Source organism: Onychomys torridus, chromosome 22 (assembly GCF_903995425.1).
Source record: "Onychomys torridus chromosome 22, mOncTor1.1, whole genome shotgun sequence".
NCBI classification, from domain to species: domain Eukaryota; kingdom Metazoa; phylum Chordata; class Mammalia; order Rodentia; family Cricetidae; genus Onychomys; species Onychomys torridus.
Window position 1 is genome coordinate 19,150,779 of NC_050464.1, and position 20,669 is coordinate 19,171,447.

Sequence of the window (20,669 nt, forward strand, 5' to 3'; positions counted from 1 at the left end):
GTAAATACATCTTCTATTTCTCTTGATTTCAGCATTTCACATAAAAAGAATTAGCGTGTCATGTCAGCAGGACAGTGGTTTTCCTGGGAGAGTCATGATTTTCACATGCAGCAAGAGCTGGGCTGCCGGAGTTTGACTCTGGTACCTTCACTTTCTCCTGTGCTGTGGGTGAGGCTCCTCTTCCTGTGGGCCATGTACAAAGTGTGCACCCCAGGGGTGCCGGAGGACTGTAAATTGGGTCACTGTGTGTACCCATAGCCAGAGCTGGCACGTGGTGGACACTATAACAGGCCAGGAGAAGTCCTTTGTGCATTTCAGCGTGGGTCAGACTGTTGGTAATCCAACCTGACAATTTAGTTTAGTTGTATGAGGACTGGAGGGGCGGACGAGACAGCGTATTAAAACCTGTGTGTTTCTTTTGTTCGTTTCAATTTGAGACAGGGTTTCTCTGTGTAGTTTTGGTGCCTGTCCTGGATCTCGCTCTGTAGACCAGGCTGGCCTCAAACTCACAGAGATCTGCCTGGCTCTGCCTCCCGAGTGCTGGGATTACAGGTGTGCGCCACCACCGCCTGGCCTGTATGTTTCTTATATGGAGACTTAGAATCGTGTATGGATATGTGATGCAGGAGGAGTGAAGGTGTCTATGGAACACATGCACTGGGGGCATGCTCATGTACTCTAAAATGTCTCTGTCACATAGTGACACACAGTGTGAATGAAGGAAACAACCCGCTGTGTGTTCTCCTGGGCTTTGTAAAGCTGCAAAGCAAGGAGACGAAACCAGGGTGTTGGCGTGCCCCTTTAGTCCCAGGGGCACGCAGGAGGCAGATACAGCGTGAGACCCTGTCTCAAGAAAGAGTGAAGGAAGACATTAAATTCAGTCAGTGAAACGGTAAGGTTGGAGACCTTGCTGACCGGCGGCTGCTGCTCTCTCCTCACAGAGGCCTGGAACGCCAAAATCACAGACCTGAAGCAGAAGGTGGAAAACCTTTTCAACGAAAAATGCGGTAGGTTTGTCCGGAAACAGGGAATATGAGATAGTTCTCTAATAGAAAGGGGGTGAATTTGACGGTTAATGCCTTCGGAATTGGGTTTCAGCCTTCCGTTTCTACCCATTTTCCCGAGTACCCAGAATTCCCGAGACCATTTTCCAAGATTGAATGAATCTGATTCTCCCCGTGACTCAGGATGTGTAGTTGCTGCATGCAGACTGTTGCAGCTGGCTTGCTAAGTCGTGCCGCGGACCGAGAGTGTCGTGTGTTACAGGGGAAGCTCTTGGCCTTCAACAGGCAGTGAAAGTGCCGTTTGCTCTGTTCGAGTCCTTCCCGGAAGACTTCTACGTAGAAGGCTTACCCGAGGGGGTGCCCTTCCGAAGACCGTCCACGTTTGGCATTCCAAGGCTGGAGAAGATACTCCGGAACAAGGCCAAGATCAAGTTCATCATTAAAAAGTGAGGCCGTAGGCGGAGAAGACGTCCGTGGGCTGGCGTCACAGTGTGGCGGCCTGGGTTGACCTAGCTAGCTAGCTCTTTAGGTGATCGCAGGGATGGAGGGACAGCCCAGTGGTTAAGGTGCTTGCCGCACAGCCTGGATTTGGGCGCCAGCTCCCTCATGATAAGCCAGGAGGAGCCTGTAATCTTAGTGCTGGGGGTTGGACAGAGGCCGGAGGATCACTGGGGCCCCGCTGCCTGGGGCGGTAATTGAGCTGCTGGTTCTAGGAGAGATCCTGTCTGAAAGAACTTACAGAGTTAACAGAGGACACCTGGCACCCTCCTCTGGCCTCTGCACACACAGGCCTGTGCACCAGCACACATGTGTACCTACAACATCGGCCCTTTTGTTTGTTTGGGGGCAGGGTGTTGTTTGCACATGTGTTCTTCATGCGTGTGCCCAGGCTGTGGGCATTGGGCATTTCGTGTTTCTACTCTTGGGTCTCATACTGATTCTCACGATGTGCACTTATCTTGGGAAGGAGATGGCAGTGAGACACTGGTGTGCCCAGAGAGGGTCCAGAGCAGCAGAGGCCGGTGTACTTGGCCTGCTTGGGCCCAGGGTGCTCCCAAGTGCTGCACAGCACTTGCAGAGCTGCAGGCGCCAGCGTGCTGCACCTTCCCTGAGTGGCTTGCTCTGCGTTAACCAGCCTTTTTCCTCTTGCTTGTAGACCTGAGATGTTCGAGACAGCCATCAAAGAGAGCACCTCTTCCAAAAGCCCTCCGAGTGAGTGTCCTTTGGGCGCGGCAGCGTGGGCCGTGGGCAGCAGTTAATTCTAGAGCAGCGACCACTGTGCACAGTGTTGCTCCACCAAGACACAGCAGCACAGAAAGATGGGCCCCGTCAGAAAGTCTGCCTTCTTTAGTGTCTTGCTGGACTAAACCAGCATGCAAGTACCAGCCCTCCGGGGCCAGGCTGCGGCTGACTGTGGGCATGCGGCTTTGGGTCATTAGAGAAAATGCTGGCTGTCTATGTTGTGTCCGAACCCTAATCTTTAGGTTTTGTTCTCAGGGAAGATAAACTCATCGCCCAACATCAACACTACTGCATCAGGTGTGGAAGACCTTAACATCATTCAGGTGACAATCCCAGGTATGGTTTCTGCCTGCGTGGTGGAGTCTTTTGGACTCCAGATCCTTTGGGGACAGCATGTTGTATGCTCCACCCAAGCTCTCCCTCCGTCAGCCGGGCTGCCAAGCACCACACTGCCGTTCAGTCCTCTCACTGCTCCAGGTCTCTGTTCCTCAGAAAGTCTCTGTGGAGCCTGGAGAGGGGGCTCAGTGGTTAAGAGCATTTGCTATTCCTGAGGTTGATTCCCAGAACCCGCATGATGGCTCACAACCATTTATGACTACATTCCCATGGGACCTGGGACTCGCTGCTCGTCACCTTGGGCACACACATGGTGCATGGGCCAAACATCCATACATACAAAGAATCCTTTAAAAGACAACACCTTTTTTTAGCCAGGCGGTGCTGGCACACACCTTTTACTCGGGTGGCAGAGGCAGGTGGATCTCTGATTTCAAGGACAGCCAGAGCTACACAGAAATCCTGTCTTAAAAAACCAAGTAAATAAATAAAATCTCTGTAATAAACAATCTGTGTGAAACAGTCGGGGATATTTGCTCAACAGGAATGGAGTTGTACCCTCTTGAGTTGGTTTTAGAACTTTTTTTTTCCTTTTTAAAAAGAATGTTATTTTATGGTTATTACTTTTTGTCTTCATGATGCCATAATGTGGAAACCCTCCCTCCATTTATTTGTTTGCTTATTTATTTATTCAGGTTTCTCTGAGACAGGGTTTCTCTGTGTAGCTTTGGAGCCTGTCCTGGATCTCGCTCTGTAGACCAGGCTGGCCTCGAACTCACAGAGATCTGCCTGGCTCTGCCTCCCGAGTGCTGGGAATAAAGTACGCCACCACCACCCGGCTCCCTTTTTTTTTTTTTTAATAGGTCAGAGTCTTGTTATATATATAGTCTTGGCTAGCCTGGGACTCAGAAATCCACCTGCCTCTGCTTCCTGAATGCTGGGAGTAAAGGTGTGCTATGCCTCGCCTGGCTTACAGACCTTTCTAGAAAACCCGTGAGTCAGTTGTATGCACGCTCTCAGCTCTCCTCCTCTTTTAGATGACGATAATGAACGACTCTCCAAAGTTGAAAAGGCCAGGCAGCTTCGCGAGCAGGTCAATGACCTCTTCAGTCGGAAGTTTGGTAAGTTCAAAACAATCGAGGAAGCTGTTTGCATCCAAGCCTTTGAGTAGATCCCCGCCAGGTAGTTGTGTTCTGTTGGGGAGTTCTACGTTAAGAAAACATGAACTGTCAGCTGCCCCGCTGGATGGCCCGGGTTGCTTTGAAGATGACGTCACACTGGTCCCTGTGCTGTTTGTCTCGCTGCAGGTGAAGCTATTGGGATGGGCTTCCCTGTGAAGGTTCCCTACAGGAAAATCACCATCAATCCCGGCTGTGTGGTGGTCGACGGCATGCCCCCCGGGGTGTCCTTCAAAGCCCCCAGTTACCTGGAGATCAGCTCCATGAGAAGGATCTTAGATTCTGCTGAGTTTATCAAGTTCACTGTCATTAGGTGAGAATTCCCTGCTTAGTCAGGACGCGTGTGGAGGCCCCGAGGCTGGCATTTCCCAGATTCCTGCCGTTTGGAGTCGGGAAAGCAGCGGATGGGTGATGAGGTGACAGGCGCGTATTTAGTTAGACAGTGTTCGATTCCTCTACCTGAGTTCCCTCACAGTTAGTGTTTTGTTAGTGCTGGGGTCACCAGTCCTGTGTCCTGCCGAACTATACGCTCAGGTCCTGTTGACTCTCTTGGTTTTTGGACAGTCGCCCACTGGATCCCTGGCCCAGAGACCCAGAGATTCTCTGCCTTCCCAGTTCCAGGGTTACAGGTGTGGGCCACCGTGCCTGGCTGTGTCAGCTTCTCGGCTAGAACCTTGCAGTGCAGCCCAAATTGTTGACATTTTCAAGCTTTTTTCTCATGTCGCTTTAATGAAACACCAGAGTAATGGAGCCTACAAAACCTAAAATACCTGTTAATTGTCATGGAAGAAGTTAGTGTCACAGAGCGTGTGGCTAGGGCCTTCCTGGCAGCTGATGGTCACTTTATCTGATGGCCCTTTAGACACTCCCAGCCAGCCAGCCACCCCACACCCCAGCGAGGAGCACTTTTTTGTTTTTCTACTTTAGTGAGCATTTTGGAGGGTGTTGGAGGTGGGACAGTGTCTCACCATGTAACTCTGACGGGCTTAGAACCCACTGTGTAGACCAGGATCTCCTTCAGCACTCAGAGACCTGCTTGCCTCTCTGTAGACCTCCTCCTCCCAGGGGCTGGGATGAAAGGCATGGGCCACCATACCTGTACCGGTTGTAGCACTTTCCAGTAGTGACCTGCATATCCTGTCTCCGTGTGCTAAAGATAACTAAGCACACATCAAACACAGCTCACATTGCCATATGCACTGTACACAGTCCGTGTAACTAGTTATAAATAACTGATGTGTACATTGTATAGGATACATAGTAACACAACTGGAGTCATTGTTCCAAGGTAGTAATTTCATATGCATCTTATATGTCTCTCCCTTCGGGTTATAAAGTAGGATATAAATTAAACAAATGTTCTTTAAAAATAAAAACAGTACATTATACAATTTGTTTTTCCCTTTAGACCATTTCCAGGACTTGTGATTAATAACCGTGAGTATTTCACGAAGTTTTGTTTGGTTTGTTTCTTGGGATCCGAGAGTGCACGTGGGTGTGTGTGGGGGTGTGGGTGCAGTACAACCTGCAAAATAGCAATGATGTCATCCATATCTTAGTGCACCGCCTCCTTGTGAAATTGCTCCTGTTGCCTGACTTCCCTCATCCCCACTTAGTCAGAAAATGGTAACTGAGGGAGAGTGGGCGGAGACCATTTTGAGGGCTTGTAATGAGCAGGACTTCGCCAGGTCCTGCCTGGGTTAATGAAGCTCCATTATGCAGTCACAGCATTGGCATTCAGGAGGACTGTGGGCCACACAGAAGTGCTGGGCCTGGAGGAGGAAAACCTGTGATTCCCGTGCTTGGGAGGCAGAAGCAGAAGGATCAGGATAGAGTTCAAGACCAGCCTGGGCCACATGAAACCCTCTCTCCAAAAGGAAAGGGAGGAAGGGCTGGTGATGGACCCACATAAAGGTGGAGAGAACCACCTCCACAGAGTTGTCCTCTGGCCTTCACACACATTATGGCATGCATGCTCACACAAGCTTCATATACACACAATTTTAACAGCCCATGGTAATTCTTTGTTGTCGAATCTCCCTTGCAGATTTCAGTTCCTCTGGGTTTGTTTTTTTTTTTTTAAGACAGGACACATAGTCACCCTGGCTGACCAGGAGCTCAACTTGTAGACCAGGCTAGCCTCGAACTCAGAGATCCACCTGCCATCGTCACTGTGACCAGCTCCCCTGTACCTCTGTATAATTTTAATTTCCAAAGAACATTGTATTTCATAGCCTGCCATTGTGAGGTTCCTATATTTGACGCTCAGCTTTATTCTTTGTCCTGTACAGGACTCTGTGGTTCACCTTTATAGTAACTACTGTGAAATTTGTGCTTTGGGTGGCGGCTACTAGGACCATTAGTGTTCTTTTCCCTCTTACCTTTCCATTTGTGTGTGTGTGTGGGGGGGGGGGTCCTGAGGTGCTCAGAACGTGCCATCTCACGCACAGTGGTCAGGAGACAACTTGTTCTCTCCCCCCATCCGAGGGGGCCCAGGGACTGAACTCTGAGGTCATGTGTCAGTGAGTCCTCTGACTGTCCCGTTTCCTTGCAGAGCTGGTCGACCAGAGCGAGTCCGAAGGCCCTGTGCTACAAGGTAAGAGAAGTCCAGCGCCCTGCTTACAGGGCCGCCCCGAGCCCTGGTTCACACTCTGCCTGCTTTCAGTCACAGTGCACGCCTGCACACTGGCTTTCTTGCTCTTCTGCCGTGACTGAAGGCCAGTAAACGTAGGGAGACTTGAGCTGTGGCTCCTACCTGGTAACTGGGCCCGACCACATAAACCTATGATCCCAGGTACTATCCCGGTGCTCAAGACCCAGTGGCCTAAAATAAAACATCAAAATGAGAGGGCTACCTGTTGAAGTGGGTGTTTATGCACGTGTGGGTGAACATCCATGTGGAGGCTTGGACTGGAGAGATGGCCCAGCGGTTAAGAGCGCTGACTGCTCTTCCAGAGGTCCTAAGTTCAACTCCCAGCACCCACATGGTGGATTACAACTGTCTTTTAACTCCAGTTCCAGGGGATCTGAAGGCACCAGACACGGGCATGGTAGGCACACATGCAGACAAAATAACCAGATAATAAAAAGAAAGTTGGTAGGCTGTTTCCATCACTGGGGCTTTCTCCTTCCTTCTCCTTCTCCTCTCCTTCTAGGCTCTTTAAATAGTTTAAAGCGCCTTTGAAAACTGTCCAAACGAGACTTGATGTGTTTCTCTTTAGAATCCGCTGAGGTGAGCCAGTTGGAAGTTCCTGCAACAGAAGGTAAGGGCTGTGCCGCTCCCGTCCTCGAGATCTGGAGTGACTGGTGCCTCACGACAGCATGACTGTGTTCACTGTGGTGTTTGTGCTGTTTCTTCTTGGCCAATTGGTGGTTTTGTGTTGTTTTTTCACATGTATGGGTGTTTAGTCCACTGTGTGTGGTGACCATGTGTATGCAGTACCCAAGGAAGCCAGAAGAGGGACACACACACACACACACACACACACACACTCACACACTCACACACACACTCACACACACACTCTCACACACACACACACACACACCCCGAATCTAGCTCTGGTTGTGAACCTCCATGAGAGCACTGAGAATCGAACTCAGGTCCCCTGGAACAGCAGCTAGTGCCCTTTACTGCCGAACCGTCTGTCCAGCCCCGAATTGATAAGACTTCAACCTCTTCAGTGGAGACTCCAGGCAGGCTGCCTCTGTCTGTCCTGCGTGGCTCTGGCTAAATTCTAGATCCCTCTAGCCTAGACAGGGCATGTCCCTAAGTACACGCAGAGCAGTATAGAATCTGTTACTTGCAAATCAAGTCATGGACTGCCTGTGGCTCGGATGAACACTTGGCAAGCATGGGCAAGGCCCTGGGTTCCATAAAAACACATTGGAGGCTTCCAGGCAGATCTGAGGTCTGTGTGGCTCCCTTTGCAGGCTGGCAGGTTCACATCAGAAGCCCAGCTCATCATCACCCTTTTCTCTCTAGAAATTAAAGACACGGATGGGAGCTCACAGATCAAGCAGGAGCCAGACCCCACGTGGTAGACCACGTCTCCAGGGTAAGAGCCTCTCCTCAGCTCCCCATGGTCTGTACCTACCTGCAAGCAGATGAGCACCTGGGAGGCCACCCTTAGGGGACACATGGCCCTCACTGGCCTGAGTGCAGGCCAGCTGGGAGCTACAGGCCAGAGTCTTCTCTCGCTCAGAGATGTAGAAGCGGGTGCATCTGTCATGAGTTCCAGGCCAGCCAGGCTACATAGTGTGGCCTTGTCCTACGATAGAGGGGTGGGAGGTAATGTAGCAGTCTTCCTCTTTAGAAGGGACATGTTTTGAATCTGTATGCCAAGGTCGCCTTCTCTCTGGACTGACCTCTTTAGGCCAGTGACAAGCCCAGCCCCGTTGTTGCTGACTTGCTCAGTGTGACCCAGCCACTAACAGGAGGATTATCTGTAGCCCGCAAGTGAGGAGACTGCCTTCCCCTGTCAGGTCACAGACTATCTTTCACAACTGCATTTGAGCCCAGCACTTTTAGCTGATGGCAATAGGGTGTGTGAGGCGTGTCTGGCCCTGTCATCTGGCTAACCCACTGCCTGCCTGTTCTTTTTCTCCAGTTCGGCTTCCAGTGTGAGTGGTGGAGAAGAGCTTTCAGATCCGCCTGCCAGCTCTGTAATATACTTGTATAACAGAAATACCTTCTATACAAACCTTCTTTTCTACTCTAGATAGAAATGTCTACTTTCTCAGCAGTTCTGTGAATTGAACTACACAGCGTGATGAGAGGCGCGTGCCTGGCTGGCTTGGGAATGCACTATAGGAGGATTTCACAGCCGTGCTGGAAAGAGACAGGGAATGGCAGGGACGACTCTTAGATTTTTTTTTTTAATGCATTGGGCAGAGCCTTGGGCTGCGGCGCGTATTCCAGTCAGTGGAGATATACCTTCTGGGCATCTTGGCTTCCGCAGCGAAGAAACCCCTGTGCTAGTCAGTGCTTTAGTTTTTCTATTGAAAATCATTTCCGTGATCTTGCACTCGGCTCCTCTTCCCGCCCCAGGGAGGGCTGCTGTCTGTACGTCTAAGCCTTTGCCTAAGCTCCATCATGGTTCCTCTGTTTCACTGTAATTAAAAAGTGAGCAGCCAGTGTCTCCTCAGAGAGAGGACATTCTCAGAGCCTCTTTTCACCCTTACTTCACTGCAAGTAAATGGGTGTACCCTGAAGGTCAGAGGTCAGGTATGCATGCTTTAGCAGCTGGATGACCAAACCCTCCCCAACTGGGAGCCACAGTGGCCTGGGGTGCTCTGGGTGGAGTCAGGCTGGGCTGTGTGTCTGCCTGGTTGGTTGTCTCTAACCGCCTGTCTGGCCGAGTGTGGGGAGTGAGGCAGGCAGGCTCTTGGGCACCTCCGTGTTCACACCCTCTGGGCCTAAAGTGGAGGCTCCTGGACGAAGCAGTTGTATAATCACAGCACTCGAGAGTTAGAGGATGTGAGGGCACGGCGCGGCACCACGATGTTCACAATGGGAAATTATATCACACGGTAGCAGAGATAGGCATTTTTATGTGTTCCTTATATTTTACCTCAAATTGTAGATATAGGGTAATAAAGAAAATCCATCCATGCCTTTCACACGCAAATTCATTCTTTTTAAGTTGTCTTCATATGAGTGTCTGGGGGAAGGGGGTGTGGGCCGGCAGCAGGAGGAGACAGACAGACGGACGGCAGGCTGGGGTGTTCACCTCGGTCCCGCTTGGATTGGATGCCTTTGTTCCGGGTCACAGGTTTGTCCCAGAGCTGTGCCCAGCTCCTCCACCCCTGTGTCTCCCCAGTGTTGGAGACAGAACTGAGGTAAAAGCTTCACCACAGAGGGGATGTTTGAGTCCCTGCACTCAGGGACTTCCATCTGCTGCCCAGAGCTAGGGAAGAACTGGAAGATGGTGCCCACTCAGGCAGGGTGCAGCCACCCAAGGCTGGGAGGGGATGGCAAACTCTTTGTACATTCCCTGGTGGGGGGAGTGCCAGCAGCAATATGGCAGTTGTCATGGTAACAAGATGCCCGGGAGTGCCAACCAGGAGGGAGAGTCCTCATTTCTTACCTGAGATCCTTCAGAGCATGCTCTTTGACCCTTAATGGGCAGCATGTGGTCACAGGGCACACCCCTTCAGCACCCACCTCCTTCCCACCAGACCCTCCTCTCAGCTTCTGCCACCTGCCAGTGGCACCGAGGCTGCGGTCATGCTCACCTCATGTGGGCCTTTGGGGACATTCCCCATGTCATAGCACACAACAGAACTGTCCCTGGGCCAGACCCGGCTTGTTGACAAGTAGGTGGCATAATGGCTTCCTATGCTAGGGGGGCTGGTAGATGATGAGCACCGTGGTGGTCAGGGTGGAGAAGAGGGTCATGGGCACCAGTTCTTATGGCTGGGGATGTGGTTGGTTAGTGAAGGCATGGAAGCCCGAGTTCTATTCCAGCCCTGCATACGCCAGATGGTGGGTGGGGCCAGGTCTTTGTGACATGGTAAGTTCAAGGCCAGTCTGGGTTAAATTAGACTTGGTGTCATTTTAAAAAGAAAAAAAAAAAAAAGCTTAGTGGCATGCACAGTCATTGGAACTCAGGAGGCCCTGACATCTAAGTGACCTGACACTTAGTAGGTGGCCCCTCCCTCTGCACCCCCCCTCCCTATGTCTTGTGGTCTGGTTTTGAGGAAGCCCCAGTGCCGAAAGTTCCCCTGACACAATCCTGATTTGTAAAGTGTTTCCTGCTGCAGAGGGAATGGAAAACAAACCTCGTATTCATTAGCTTCAACTTGCGCACCGTGTCCAGGCAGCTCCCCTGGTGATCCGGTGAGCGAAGGGCAGAGGCCCACCACGTCCAGACGCTTCGGTGTCTCCAGCTGGGGGATGTACTGCGCGCTGCCAGCCAACTGGGCTGCCACTAACTGTTGTGGTGAATTTGTCTGTATAAAGGGCTTCTTCCTAGAGGCCGGCTGGTACAGCCAAGCGAGGGAGAGCAGGCCTGAGATCCCGGCACTCAGCGTGGGCAGGGGACCAGGGCCTGGCTATACCTCCGAGACAACAAAACAAAAATTCAGCGGGTGTTCAAAATGTCAAGTTGAAAGCCAGGTTAAGTAGTCCATGCCTGTCAGGAGGCCATGGCCAAAGAATCAGAGTTCAAGATCATCCCCCTAAAACAAAACAACAACAACAAAAAAAAAACGACTACTAAGATGCTTTCAGCTGAGCCTGGTTGGAAAGGTGTGTGATTCCAGCCCCACTTCCAGCCCTCCGGGAGGCCGAGGCAGAAAGTCCAGGGGCCCACACTCGGGGCTGCAGCATGTTGGGACCATATTCCTTGGTGTTTGTCCATCCCACTGAGTAGTGGTTTCTGTCCTTAGAGACAGTTTGGTGGGCTCTTGTGCGCAGTGTGAGAGGGTTCCTGATGCACACCCCTCCTGGTCACATTCTGAGGGAAAAAGCCATTTGTGTAGCCCACTCTATGTTGTAGGGAATCCACTCCCTCTCCTGTCCTGGGGCTCCCCTTAGGAACAGCAGCCCTTTCCCCCTGTGGGTGACTGCCACATTCTGCTAGCTACAAAAATCTGGGAATGCTGACTGCCCTGGGGCTTTTGCTGTGGCTGAGCAAGTGCCTGGAGACAGAGTTGGGGAGCAGGCTGAGGTTGGGGCACAGAGCCTCAGCCAACATAAGAGAACTCAACCCTCTGCAGACCTGGCCATAGCTTCTGCAGATTGTTTTTTAATGTGCATGGGTATTATGCCTCCGTGGATGTCTGCACTGACTGTGCCTGGCGCCCACCAAGGCCAGAAGCAGCCAGTTAATCCTGTGGAAGTAGAGAATGCTGGGAATTGAACCAGGTCTTGTGGAAGAGCAGTCAGTGCTCAACCATGGGGCCATCTCTGCAGCCCTTTTTACCCACTATTCCACCTAGCAAGTGAGGCTCACTTCCACCCTGGGTCCGGGGTGCCAGGTGGGCCAACACACCTGCTCTATACTTTGTAAGTTTAAGACCCAGGGCTAGGTGATGCATGCCTTTAATCCCAGCACTCGGGAGGCAGAGCCAGGTGGATCTCTGAGTTCTGAGGCCAGCCCAGTCTACAAGGTGAGTTTCAGGACAGCTTACTGTTATGCACAGAGAAACCCTGTCTGGAAATGGACGCCGCCCCACCCAAGGGGGAAAAACAACTTGATGCTGACTGAGTTTAGTGCCCAGGACCCACATGGTGGAAAGAGAGAACCGACTCCCACAAGTTTTCCTCTGACCTCCACGCTATTGCACGCATGTGCTTTGCCCCCCACCCAATAAATGCAAAAAGAAAAAAACTGTTGGCTGGGGATGTGGTTCAGTTGGTCACATAAACCAGGCATGGCGAGACCTTGCCTGTCAAACCGTTACTATCCCAGAGCACATGACCAGCACTTCTGGTGACCATTGGGGAAGGAACAGATCTTGTCACAGAGCTCATGGGGTGACAGGGAAGCAGGGTGTCCTAATACACTCACTTCTACATAACAGTTGAGGATGGGATATGGCTCAGTTGGTGGAGTGTGCCTAGTGTGCACACATTTCACCCATAAACCAGGCAGTCCTAGCACTCAGAAGGTACATGCAAGAGCCTCGTCCCCAGGCCAGCCTGGAATACATGAAATCCAGTCACAGAACCATCTGTTTAGCTCCATTTTATATGTAATGTTTAGGAAGACAAGGCTGAGGGAGTCTGACTTGACCTGGGGTACACGGTATAGGTAGAACCCATTGCTAATTCTATATCACGCTGGGCGGTGGTGGTGCGCTCTTTAATCCAGCACTCAGGAGGCAGAGGCAGGCCGATCTCTGAGTTTGAGGCCAGCCTGGTCTACAGAGCGAGATCCAAACCACCATCCTGACTCCTGGCCTGAGCACTAACCCTCTCCACCACCTCCCCCAATGCCGGTCAGCTCTAATGTGGCCACTGCTCACTAATGGCCAGCATTTGCCAGGCCTCACCCTCGACCTTCTTTGCAGCTCAGAGCAGTCCATGAAGTGGGTAAAATGGCGGAGCCATTTTATAGATGAGGAAACTGGCTCACAGAGCTTGAGTAACATCGCCAAGGGACATACTAGAAGCGGAATCTGAGCTCCAAGTAGTCCTATGAGTCCAGCTACAGGGTAAAATGCCCACAGCCTGAGTCTATTGGAATACTGGGGGGGGGGGGGGACCTGGGGAGAAGGGAGTCCCCAGTGTTGGAGCTGACGGATGTCCTGAGCTGGACTCCGCAGCTACTGGGTGTTCTGCTGAGGCCTCACACCTCTTCCCCCACCAGCAGAACGCATCTCACCCCATGCTGCTGAGAAAGGAGTCTCCAGGAAGGCAAAGAGTTGGACAGCCATATTTCCATGAACCTGCTCATACAGCCTTGCCTCCCATAGAGCCCCAACCGTGAAACCCTGTCCACACTCCCAGGGGTCCTGGGAAAACTGAAGGACACTGGTCACTCAGCAAGCAGCAGCAGGAGGCTGAGCGGTGGTGGCTCGAGCCTTTCATCCCAGCACTCAGGAGGCAGAGGCAGGTGGATCACTGTGAGTTCGAGGCCAGCCTGGTCTACAGAGCGAGATCCAGGACAGGCACCAAAACTACAAAACTACATAGAGAAACCCTGTCTCAAAAAAACAAACAAAGCAGGAACTAATGATGAAGGCAGGTATGTTTCAATCCGGGGAAGCCCCATGTTCCCTCTGATGGAAGGTCCGTAAGGCCACCTCCCTGTCCACATCCCCAACAGCAAGCAACTTTTCATGATGTCTTGTCTGCCTAGACTTGGGGATTTCCTAGTTAAGGAAATGGCCAGCCTGGCCTCAGGCCGAGGGGAAAGCCAACTGGCTGAGGGCAGCGGAGCCTGTCGGGAGACAGACCAAAGTCTTAGGGCCAGAGCAGGAAGCCCTGAGGCCTCTGCCTGGCCTGATGGGAAAAACTCTTTGGGGGCTTATGCCAGCTAACTCCCTGGAATTGTGCCCCATTCATTTGTTCAATCATTCATTCACATCACTCCACAGATAAAGGATATGGGCCTGAGGGACTGGAGAGATAGAGCTCAGCATTTAAGAGAGCTTGCCATTTTCCAGAGGGCCTGAGTTCAATTCCCAGCACCCACCTGTAGCTCCAGGTCCAGGGAACCTGGTACCCCTTTCTGGCCTCTATGAGCACCACTAGCACACTGGTGGCATGCATTCACACACACACACACACACAAGTAAAAATAAATCCTTGGGCTGGAGAGATGGCTCAGAGGTTAAGAGCACTGGCTGCTCTTCCAGAGGTCCTGAGTTCAATTCCCAGCAACCACATGGTGGCTCACAACCATCTGTAATTTGATCTGGTGGCCCTCTGCATATATAATAAATAAATCTTTTAAAAATAAATAAATAGGGTTGGGGATTTAGCTCAGTGGTGGAGCACTTGCCTAGCAAGCGCAAGGCCCTGGGTTCAATCCTCAGCTCCAAAAAAAAAAAAAAAAAAAGAGTAAAAAAATAAAATTAAATAAATAATCCTTAACCGGGGATGGTAGTACATGCCTTTAATCCTGGCACTCAGGAAGCAGAGGCAGGCAGATCTCTGTGAGTCCAAGGCCAGCTGGTCTACACAGTGAGTTCTAGGACATCCAGGACTGTTACACAGAGAAAGCCTATCTTGAAAAAAAAAAAAAAAAACAGTAAAAATAAATAAATCTTCATTAATAAATAGTATGGGTCTGAGTTTAATTCCAGCTATAACCACCTACATATTTCCCTGAGCCTCAATTCCCTCATCTGTGAAGTGAGGGAATAGTCCCTGCCACTCAAAAGACGTCATGAGATGTGATCTTAAGCATAAAACACATCCAAGTGCCAGGTATAGTACACACACTTGTAATATCAACCCTTGGGAGGCTGAAGCAGGGGGAAGCTAGCCTGGGCTACAGAAACCTTGTCTTAAGTCTGAGGCTATCACTTCGTTAGTAGAGGGCCTGTCTATCACCCATGAAGCCCGGGGTTCCAATCCCAGCCCACTTAAACAGAACATGATGCGTACACTTCTAATTCCAGCACTCAGAAGGTGGAGGGAGGAGGATCAGGAGTTCGAGGATATCCTTAGCTAAGCAGAGTGTGAGGGCGCTGGGACTACAGGAAACAATCTCTAGAGAAGATCCAGGAGGGGCGGACACAGAACCTCAGGAGGCTGATCCTCACTGCCAACTTGACTGATTTACAGTCACCGAGGCTGGGCACCACTGGTTGTTTCCAGAAAAGTTTAACTGGAGTTGGAAGACCCACCCTGAATGTGGACCACACCATCATTCCATATGTAGCTGGAAGGTTTCTCAGGTCTTGCCTGGCCCCGTGGTCCCTCAGCCGATTATAAAATAATCACTCAGAGGCTTAATATTATTTATAAACTGTATGGCCTCTGGCCGGCCTCTTATAGTTTAACTTAACTCATAACTATTCATCTATGCATTGCCACATGTTCTGTGGCTTTCCCCGCATCCCATTACATGTTGCTCCTAGGATGGCAGTCTGGCGTCTCTTCTACTCTGCCTCTCTTTCCTGTCTCTCTCCTTGGATTTCCTGCCTGCTTCTAAGCTGCCTTGCCATAGGCCAAAGCAGCTTACTTTTTTTTTTTTTTCTTCCCGGGAGCTGAGGATGGAACCCAGGTACTCTACCACTGAGCTAAATCCTCAACCCCAGCAGCTTACTTATTAACCAATGGGAATGCTATATATTCACAGCGTACAGAAAGACATCCCCTATGGGAGACCAGCCCCCACATTTATTTACTCCAGGAACTAACTCTTGAGGAATGAGGGATAAGAGACTTAGTTAGAAATAAAGGGGAGAGAAACGGAGAGAAAACACAGGATAGACTCAGGTGGGCCTGGATCCTTATCCACCAGCCCCGAACTTTATTCTGAAGGTCTATTTATAACAATGCCAAGGGGGTGGAGCAAAAGACCTCCCCCTTGGCTAGTTACAATCATCTAGTCCCCAGGCCCCTGGTCCAATCAACCTTTTATGTAGTCCTGCTGGGTACAGCTACTAGGAAACCTAGTAGACTCCAACAATCCCCCAGAATCCATGGGCTGGGGTCTCTGACTGAATAAAAAGGAGAAAGAAAACTTAGCACCAGCATCCATCTCTCTGCTTCCTGACTGTGGATGCCATGTGACCCGCAGCCTCAGGCTCCTGCCGCCGCGCCTTCCCTGCTGTGATACACTGTACTAAAACAAAATAAATAACAAAAAACCCATCCATTCTCCAGTTGCTTTATCACAGCCATGAGAAAAGTCGCTAGTACAACATGCAGTGGGAGGGTGGCTGGTCTAATGCCACAGTGGTGGCTAATGGCTCTCTGGAATAGTTATGGCTTTGGACTGAAGAGATAGCTCAGGGCTGAGAGCATTGGCTGCTTTGGTGGAGGACCCGGGTTTGGTTCCAGCACCCACATGGCTGCTCAGAACTTCTTACAATTCCATTTCCAGGAGATCCAATGCAGCAGGCATGCACACAGAGTACAGACATGCCTGAAATCACTCATACACTAAAATAGTTTTTTAAACACTCATAGCTTTATAATACAAATGAGTGGAAATGGGCACTTTTCTATATATCTCACAATAGGTTTTAAAAAATGTTTCCTGGGCTCAAGAAATGGCTCAGTGGTTAAGAACACTAGCTGCTCTTCCAGAGGACCCAGGTTCAATTCCCAGCACCCACATGGCAGCTCACTACTCCCTGTAACTCCAAAGATCTGACACCCTCACACAGACATACATGCAAGCAAAAACACCAATGCACATAAAATAAAAACAAATTAGCCAGGCGGTGGTGGCGCACGCCTGTAATCCCAGCACACGGTAGACAGAGGCAGACGGATCTCTGTGAGTTCGAGGCCAGCCTGGGCTACAGAGCTAGTCCAGGACAGGCACCAAAACTACAGAGAAACCCTGTCTCGAAAAACCAAAAAAAAAAAAAAAAGGGGGGGGGGGCTGGGAGATGGCCCAGTGGGTAAAAGTATTAATTCCCAGGTCCCACGTGTTGGAAGGACACCTCCTGTAAGTTGTCCTCTGATCGCCCCACACGCATCCTGGCGCCATGACCCAAGCCTTGCCAAATAAATATAATTTGAAAAACATAAAAGCCTGAGAGGGTGGCAAACACTTGCTAATCCCACACTGAGGAGGAGGTGGGGAGGAGATAGAATGATCTGGAGTTCAAGTAGTTGGAGGCCAGCCTGGGCTACAGGAGACCACCTCCAAAGACCAAAAGATGAAATAAACCGTTCACATGCATTGAAATAAATACCTTGTTACGACAAAAAAAGGGAACTGGCCCTGCTTATAGAGGTTATTACAAGGTCAAATGCTTTAAAAAACAAAACCACTCTTTGCCTCTGTTTCTCATGCAAGAGGCCACGAGAGAACAGGCTGAGGTCTCAGGAGGGCAGTGGGAAGATGGCTGTGTGGGGCCTGGGCCACTGGACAGGCCACTGTCTGCAGTTATGCAAGTCCCCGCCGGACAAGAAGGAAGTGCTGAGGACGTGATCGTTAGCCTGCCACAGGTCCGCAGCAGGAACTTTCCACAGGCTGCTCCCTCCAGGCCCAGGTGCTCAGCAGGGCTGGTGTTTTTGGCTGGACTTTCCCGACTCTGCAGTCTGGGACAGAGATGAGTGTGTCCCAGAGTTCGGTGGCCAAAGGGAGCTGGCAGGTGAGGAGAACCGGCCAGTGTGTCAGCCACTTGAAATCTACCACTTATCCTAGTCGGCTTCTTACTGTACTAAAACTCACCATTGGTGCTGGGTGTGTTAACACAGGTCCCCCCCTCATCTGGAGACAGAGACAGCAAGATTAAGAGTTCGAGGCTAACCTGGGTAGTTTAGTCTCCAAATGACAAGAAAGGTTGGTGATGTAACTTGGTGGTAGGGTACTTTGCTTTTGAATCACCCACCCCTACCCCCCACCCCCCACCCCCAGAAAGGCTGGGGATGTGGCTCAGAGGCAGCATGCCTGCAATCCTGGAATCCCCAGACTGCATTACAACCTGGCCCTACCCTCTTTCTCTGAGTCCCAGCCAGAGTCATGACAAGGAAGCCCAGCATCGGCCAGCTGGGCTGCTGCAGACAGAAGGCTTGCTTCTGGAGAAGGCCACGGGTGACCTAGGTGACCCAGCAGCCTCTGAACCACCCAGTATAGAATAGGTACCACCCCTAAATCCTTGCTGCTTTAAAAGCAGGGTCTCACTATATATATCTCTGGCTGGCCTGGAACTCCAGAGCCTGCCCCTGCCATACTGGGGAGACATCCCTGTATACTCTGCCCAGCTGCTTTCCTGTCTACACATTGAATCCCTCTCTACTGAGAGCCCCCACCAGTGCCCCAATCCAGGCTCACTCCTCCCAGGAAACCTTTTTGTCAAGTCAGCTCAGGGCGAGGCTCTGAGGCAGAGGCCTGCTGACCTTGGCTTTTCCGTTGCTTTTCCATGGGGTTGGCTCCATCGGAGTCCACCTCGTCCAGTGCTGGGGTTAAAGACACTTGCCACTGTGCCTGGCTCCCATTTCCTCTTCATTTCAAGTCCCCTTCCAAACAGCTACCTAAGAAAACTCTGAGGGACCATTATGTGGTCAGGCGGCGGTGTTGCACTTCCAAGGGTGTCTGTGCAGACGTCCTTTCTCAGGAGTCCCCTTGGTTTTTGAGACAGGGTCCAAAACTAAAAACTCACCTGGAAGGCTGGCCTGACTGGCCAGTGAGTCCCAGGGTTCCTCCTGACTCTGCCTTCCCAGTGGTGCTGGGATTCAAAGCACACACCAGGCCAGAGGGAGGGCTCTGTGGCTAAGAGTTCCTCTCTTGCAGAGGAGCTGGGTTCCATGTGAGCATCCATGTCTGGTGGTGCACAACCACCTGTAACTCCATCTTCCGGGGATCCAATGGCTCTGACCTCCTCAGAAACCTGCCCTCATGTAACACATCTCACACACACACACACACACACACACACACACACACACACACGCACAGTTAAAACGAATAAAAACTAAACTTTGAAAGCACATGCTATGATACCCAGCTTTTCTTTAAAGTAAGTCCTGGGAATAGATCTCAGGTCCACTCTGGGTGGTGGTGATGTATCACCCAGAGGCAGGAGGATCTCCGAGTTTGAGGCCAGCCTGATCTACAGAGCAAGTTTCAGGATAGCTAGGGCTGCTACACAGAGAAACTCTGTCTTGAAAAAACAAAACAAATTCAAAAAAAAAAAAAAAAAGAAAAAAAAAAAAGAAAGAAAAAACAACTCAGGTCCTCAGGCTTGTATGCCAAGGGCTTAACCAGCTGAGCCATGTCCCCAGTGCTGTGGTATGTTACAAAGATAATCTCATGTAGCCCAGCTGAAACTGGCCTCTCTCTAACTCCTGATTCTCCTGCCTCAGCTTCCCAAGTGCTGTGATTACAATGTATCACCATAGGCAGAGCCAGGTGGATCTCTGTGAGTTGGAGGCCAGCCTGGTCTACGGAGTGAGTCCCAGGAAAGGCCCAAAGCTACACAGAGAAACCCTGTCTCGAAAAACAAACAAACAAACAAACAAAAAACAATGTCTCACTGTGCCTGGCCAACTTGCTATTTTGGGTGAGGTTATTCAAAGGCTTCCGGAAGGGGAACCATCAGAGTAGAGACTTAGTGAGCTTGAGGCAGAGAGATACACACACAGGTGAGGAGGACGGGAAAAGGGAGCAGGGCGGGTGCAAAGGTCCTGGGGTGGTTCAGAACTGCAGAGAGGCCCACGTGCCCGGGGCTGGGGGGTGGATAGGCCTTACAACAGATTTTCTGCACTTTAGTGCCCCCAGCTACCCCAACCTCTCCGTTAGAGCTCAAACAATCCCCAGAAAGTGAAAGACTGAGCAAGAGTGTCGGGGCACTCCCTGCCCCCCACCCCACAAGCAACAGAAACCACTTCCTCTTTTTAGTGTATTTAAGGCTCAGCCCAGGCTGTAGGGAGAAGTGGCCCAGCCACTGCCCAGCCATGGGGGACACTTTCATCCGCCACATCGCCCTCCTGGGCTTTGAGAAGCGCTTCGTTCCCAGCCAACACTATGTGAGTAGCGTGAATGGAGCATCCAGTGGGGATGGTGCTGTCATCCTGGTGCTAGCCAAAGGGAGGGGGACCAGGGGAGGACATAAGGGGTGTGGGACTGCTCCGGCATGGATATAAGGGGGTGCCTCTCGGGTACTGGGTTCTTGTCTTTGGGCCTCGGGCTTCTTTCCTGGGTGTCTGTAAAGGACTCTGACATTCCTGTGCATCCCTCTTAATGGCTTCCCTCTCTGTCCCCATACACTGAGCCCCCATCCATGCTCAAGCGCCATCACCCCATGTCCAGGGCTTAGGAACGAGGCTCGCTCCTCCCAGGAAACTTCCCTGTCTAGTCAGCACAGGGAGAGGCCTGTAGACTGTAGTCTTTCTTCTATGATGCTGACCACAGAGTTTAGCTCCCCAGGAGATGACATTACCAGGAAACTGTCCCCTTTGCCTCTGGGGAGGTGAGCAGGAGAAATCTCTGCCCATGTATATAGACTTCATCACTGGGCCTCTGAGTGGCACCTGGTACTTGTGCAGTGTTTGTGTGGGACACGTAAAGCGTTCTGTGCTAAGCGCGTCTCCCCCTTTCCTCCCTCCCTCTCTAAAAATAAATATTCTGAGTCGTTCCAGAATGAGCGTGAGACTCTGGAAACCAAAGCCACACCAAAAGGGAACACTGCGGTCATTCTAGGTGTTTCCTTATATCCTCCAGTCCTCCCCCAGAAACAATCACCAGAAGATGTTTAGAGTCTCACAATGTAGCTTAGGTTAGCCAGAACTCAGGGCAAACTTCCCACTTCACTTTCCAGATGCTGG

At 51.0% G+C, this 20,669-nt stretch overlaps 2 protein-coding genes across 14 annotated transcripts in view; both read left to right on the forward strand.

Moving 5' to 3' along the window:
• Gtf2i (general transcription factor IIi) overlaps nt 1-9,382 on the forward strand; it is a 93,815-nt gene extending 84,433 nt beyond the window's left edge. For all 13 annotated transcript variants that reach the window (XM_036172386.1, XM_036172392.1, XM_036172391.1 and 10 more), the window contains 11 exons: nt 942-1,007; nt 1,267-1,450; nt 2,161-2,216; nt 2,502-2,582; nt 3,620-3,703; nt 3,890-4,073; nt 5,169-5,197; nt 6,315-6,356; nt 6,982-7,023; nt 7,746-7,818; nt 8,371-9,382. In XM_036172386.1, the coding sequence (XP_036028279.1) occupies nt 942-1,007; nt 1,267-1,450; nt 2,161-2,216; nt 2,502-2,582; nt 3,620-3,703; nt 3,890-4,073; nt 5,169-5,197; nt 6,315-6,356; nt 6,982-7,023; nt 7,746-7,804 (827 nt within the window). In that variant the 3' untranslated portion in view covers nt 7,805-7,818; nt 8,371-9,382. The remainder of the gene's footprint in view (nt 1-941; nt 1,008-1,266; nt 1,451-2,160; nt 2,217-2,501; nt 2,583-3,619; nt 3,704-3,889; nt 4,074-5,168; nt 5,198-6,314; nt 6,357-6,981; nt 7,024-7,745; nt 7,819-8,370) is intronic.
• Nucleotides 9,383-19,789: 10,407 nt separating this feature from the next.
• Nucleotides 19,790-20,669, forward strand: part of Ncf1 (neutrophil cytosolic factor 1) — a 5,396-nt gene continuing 4,516 nt past the window's right edge. The window contains exon 1 of the mRNA XM_036171633.1: nt 19,790-19,905. Coding sequence (XP_036027526.1) covers nt 19,800-19,905 — 106 coding nt within the window. The 5' untranslated portion in view covers nt 19,790-19,799. The remainder of the gene's footprint in view (nt 19,906-20,669) is intronic.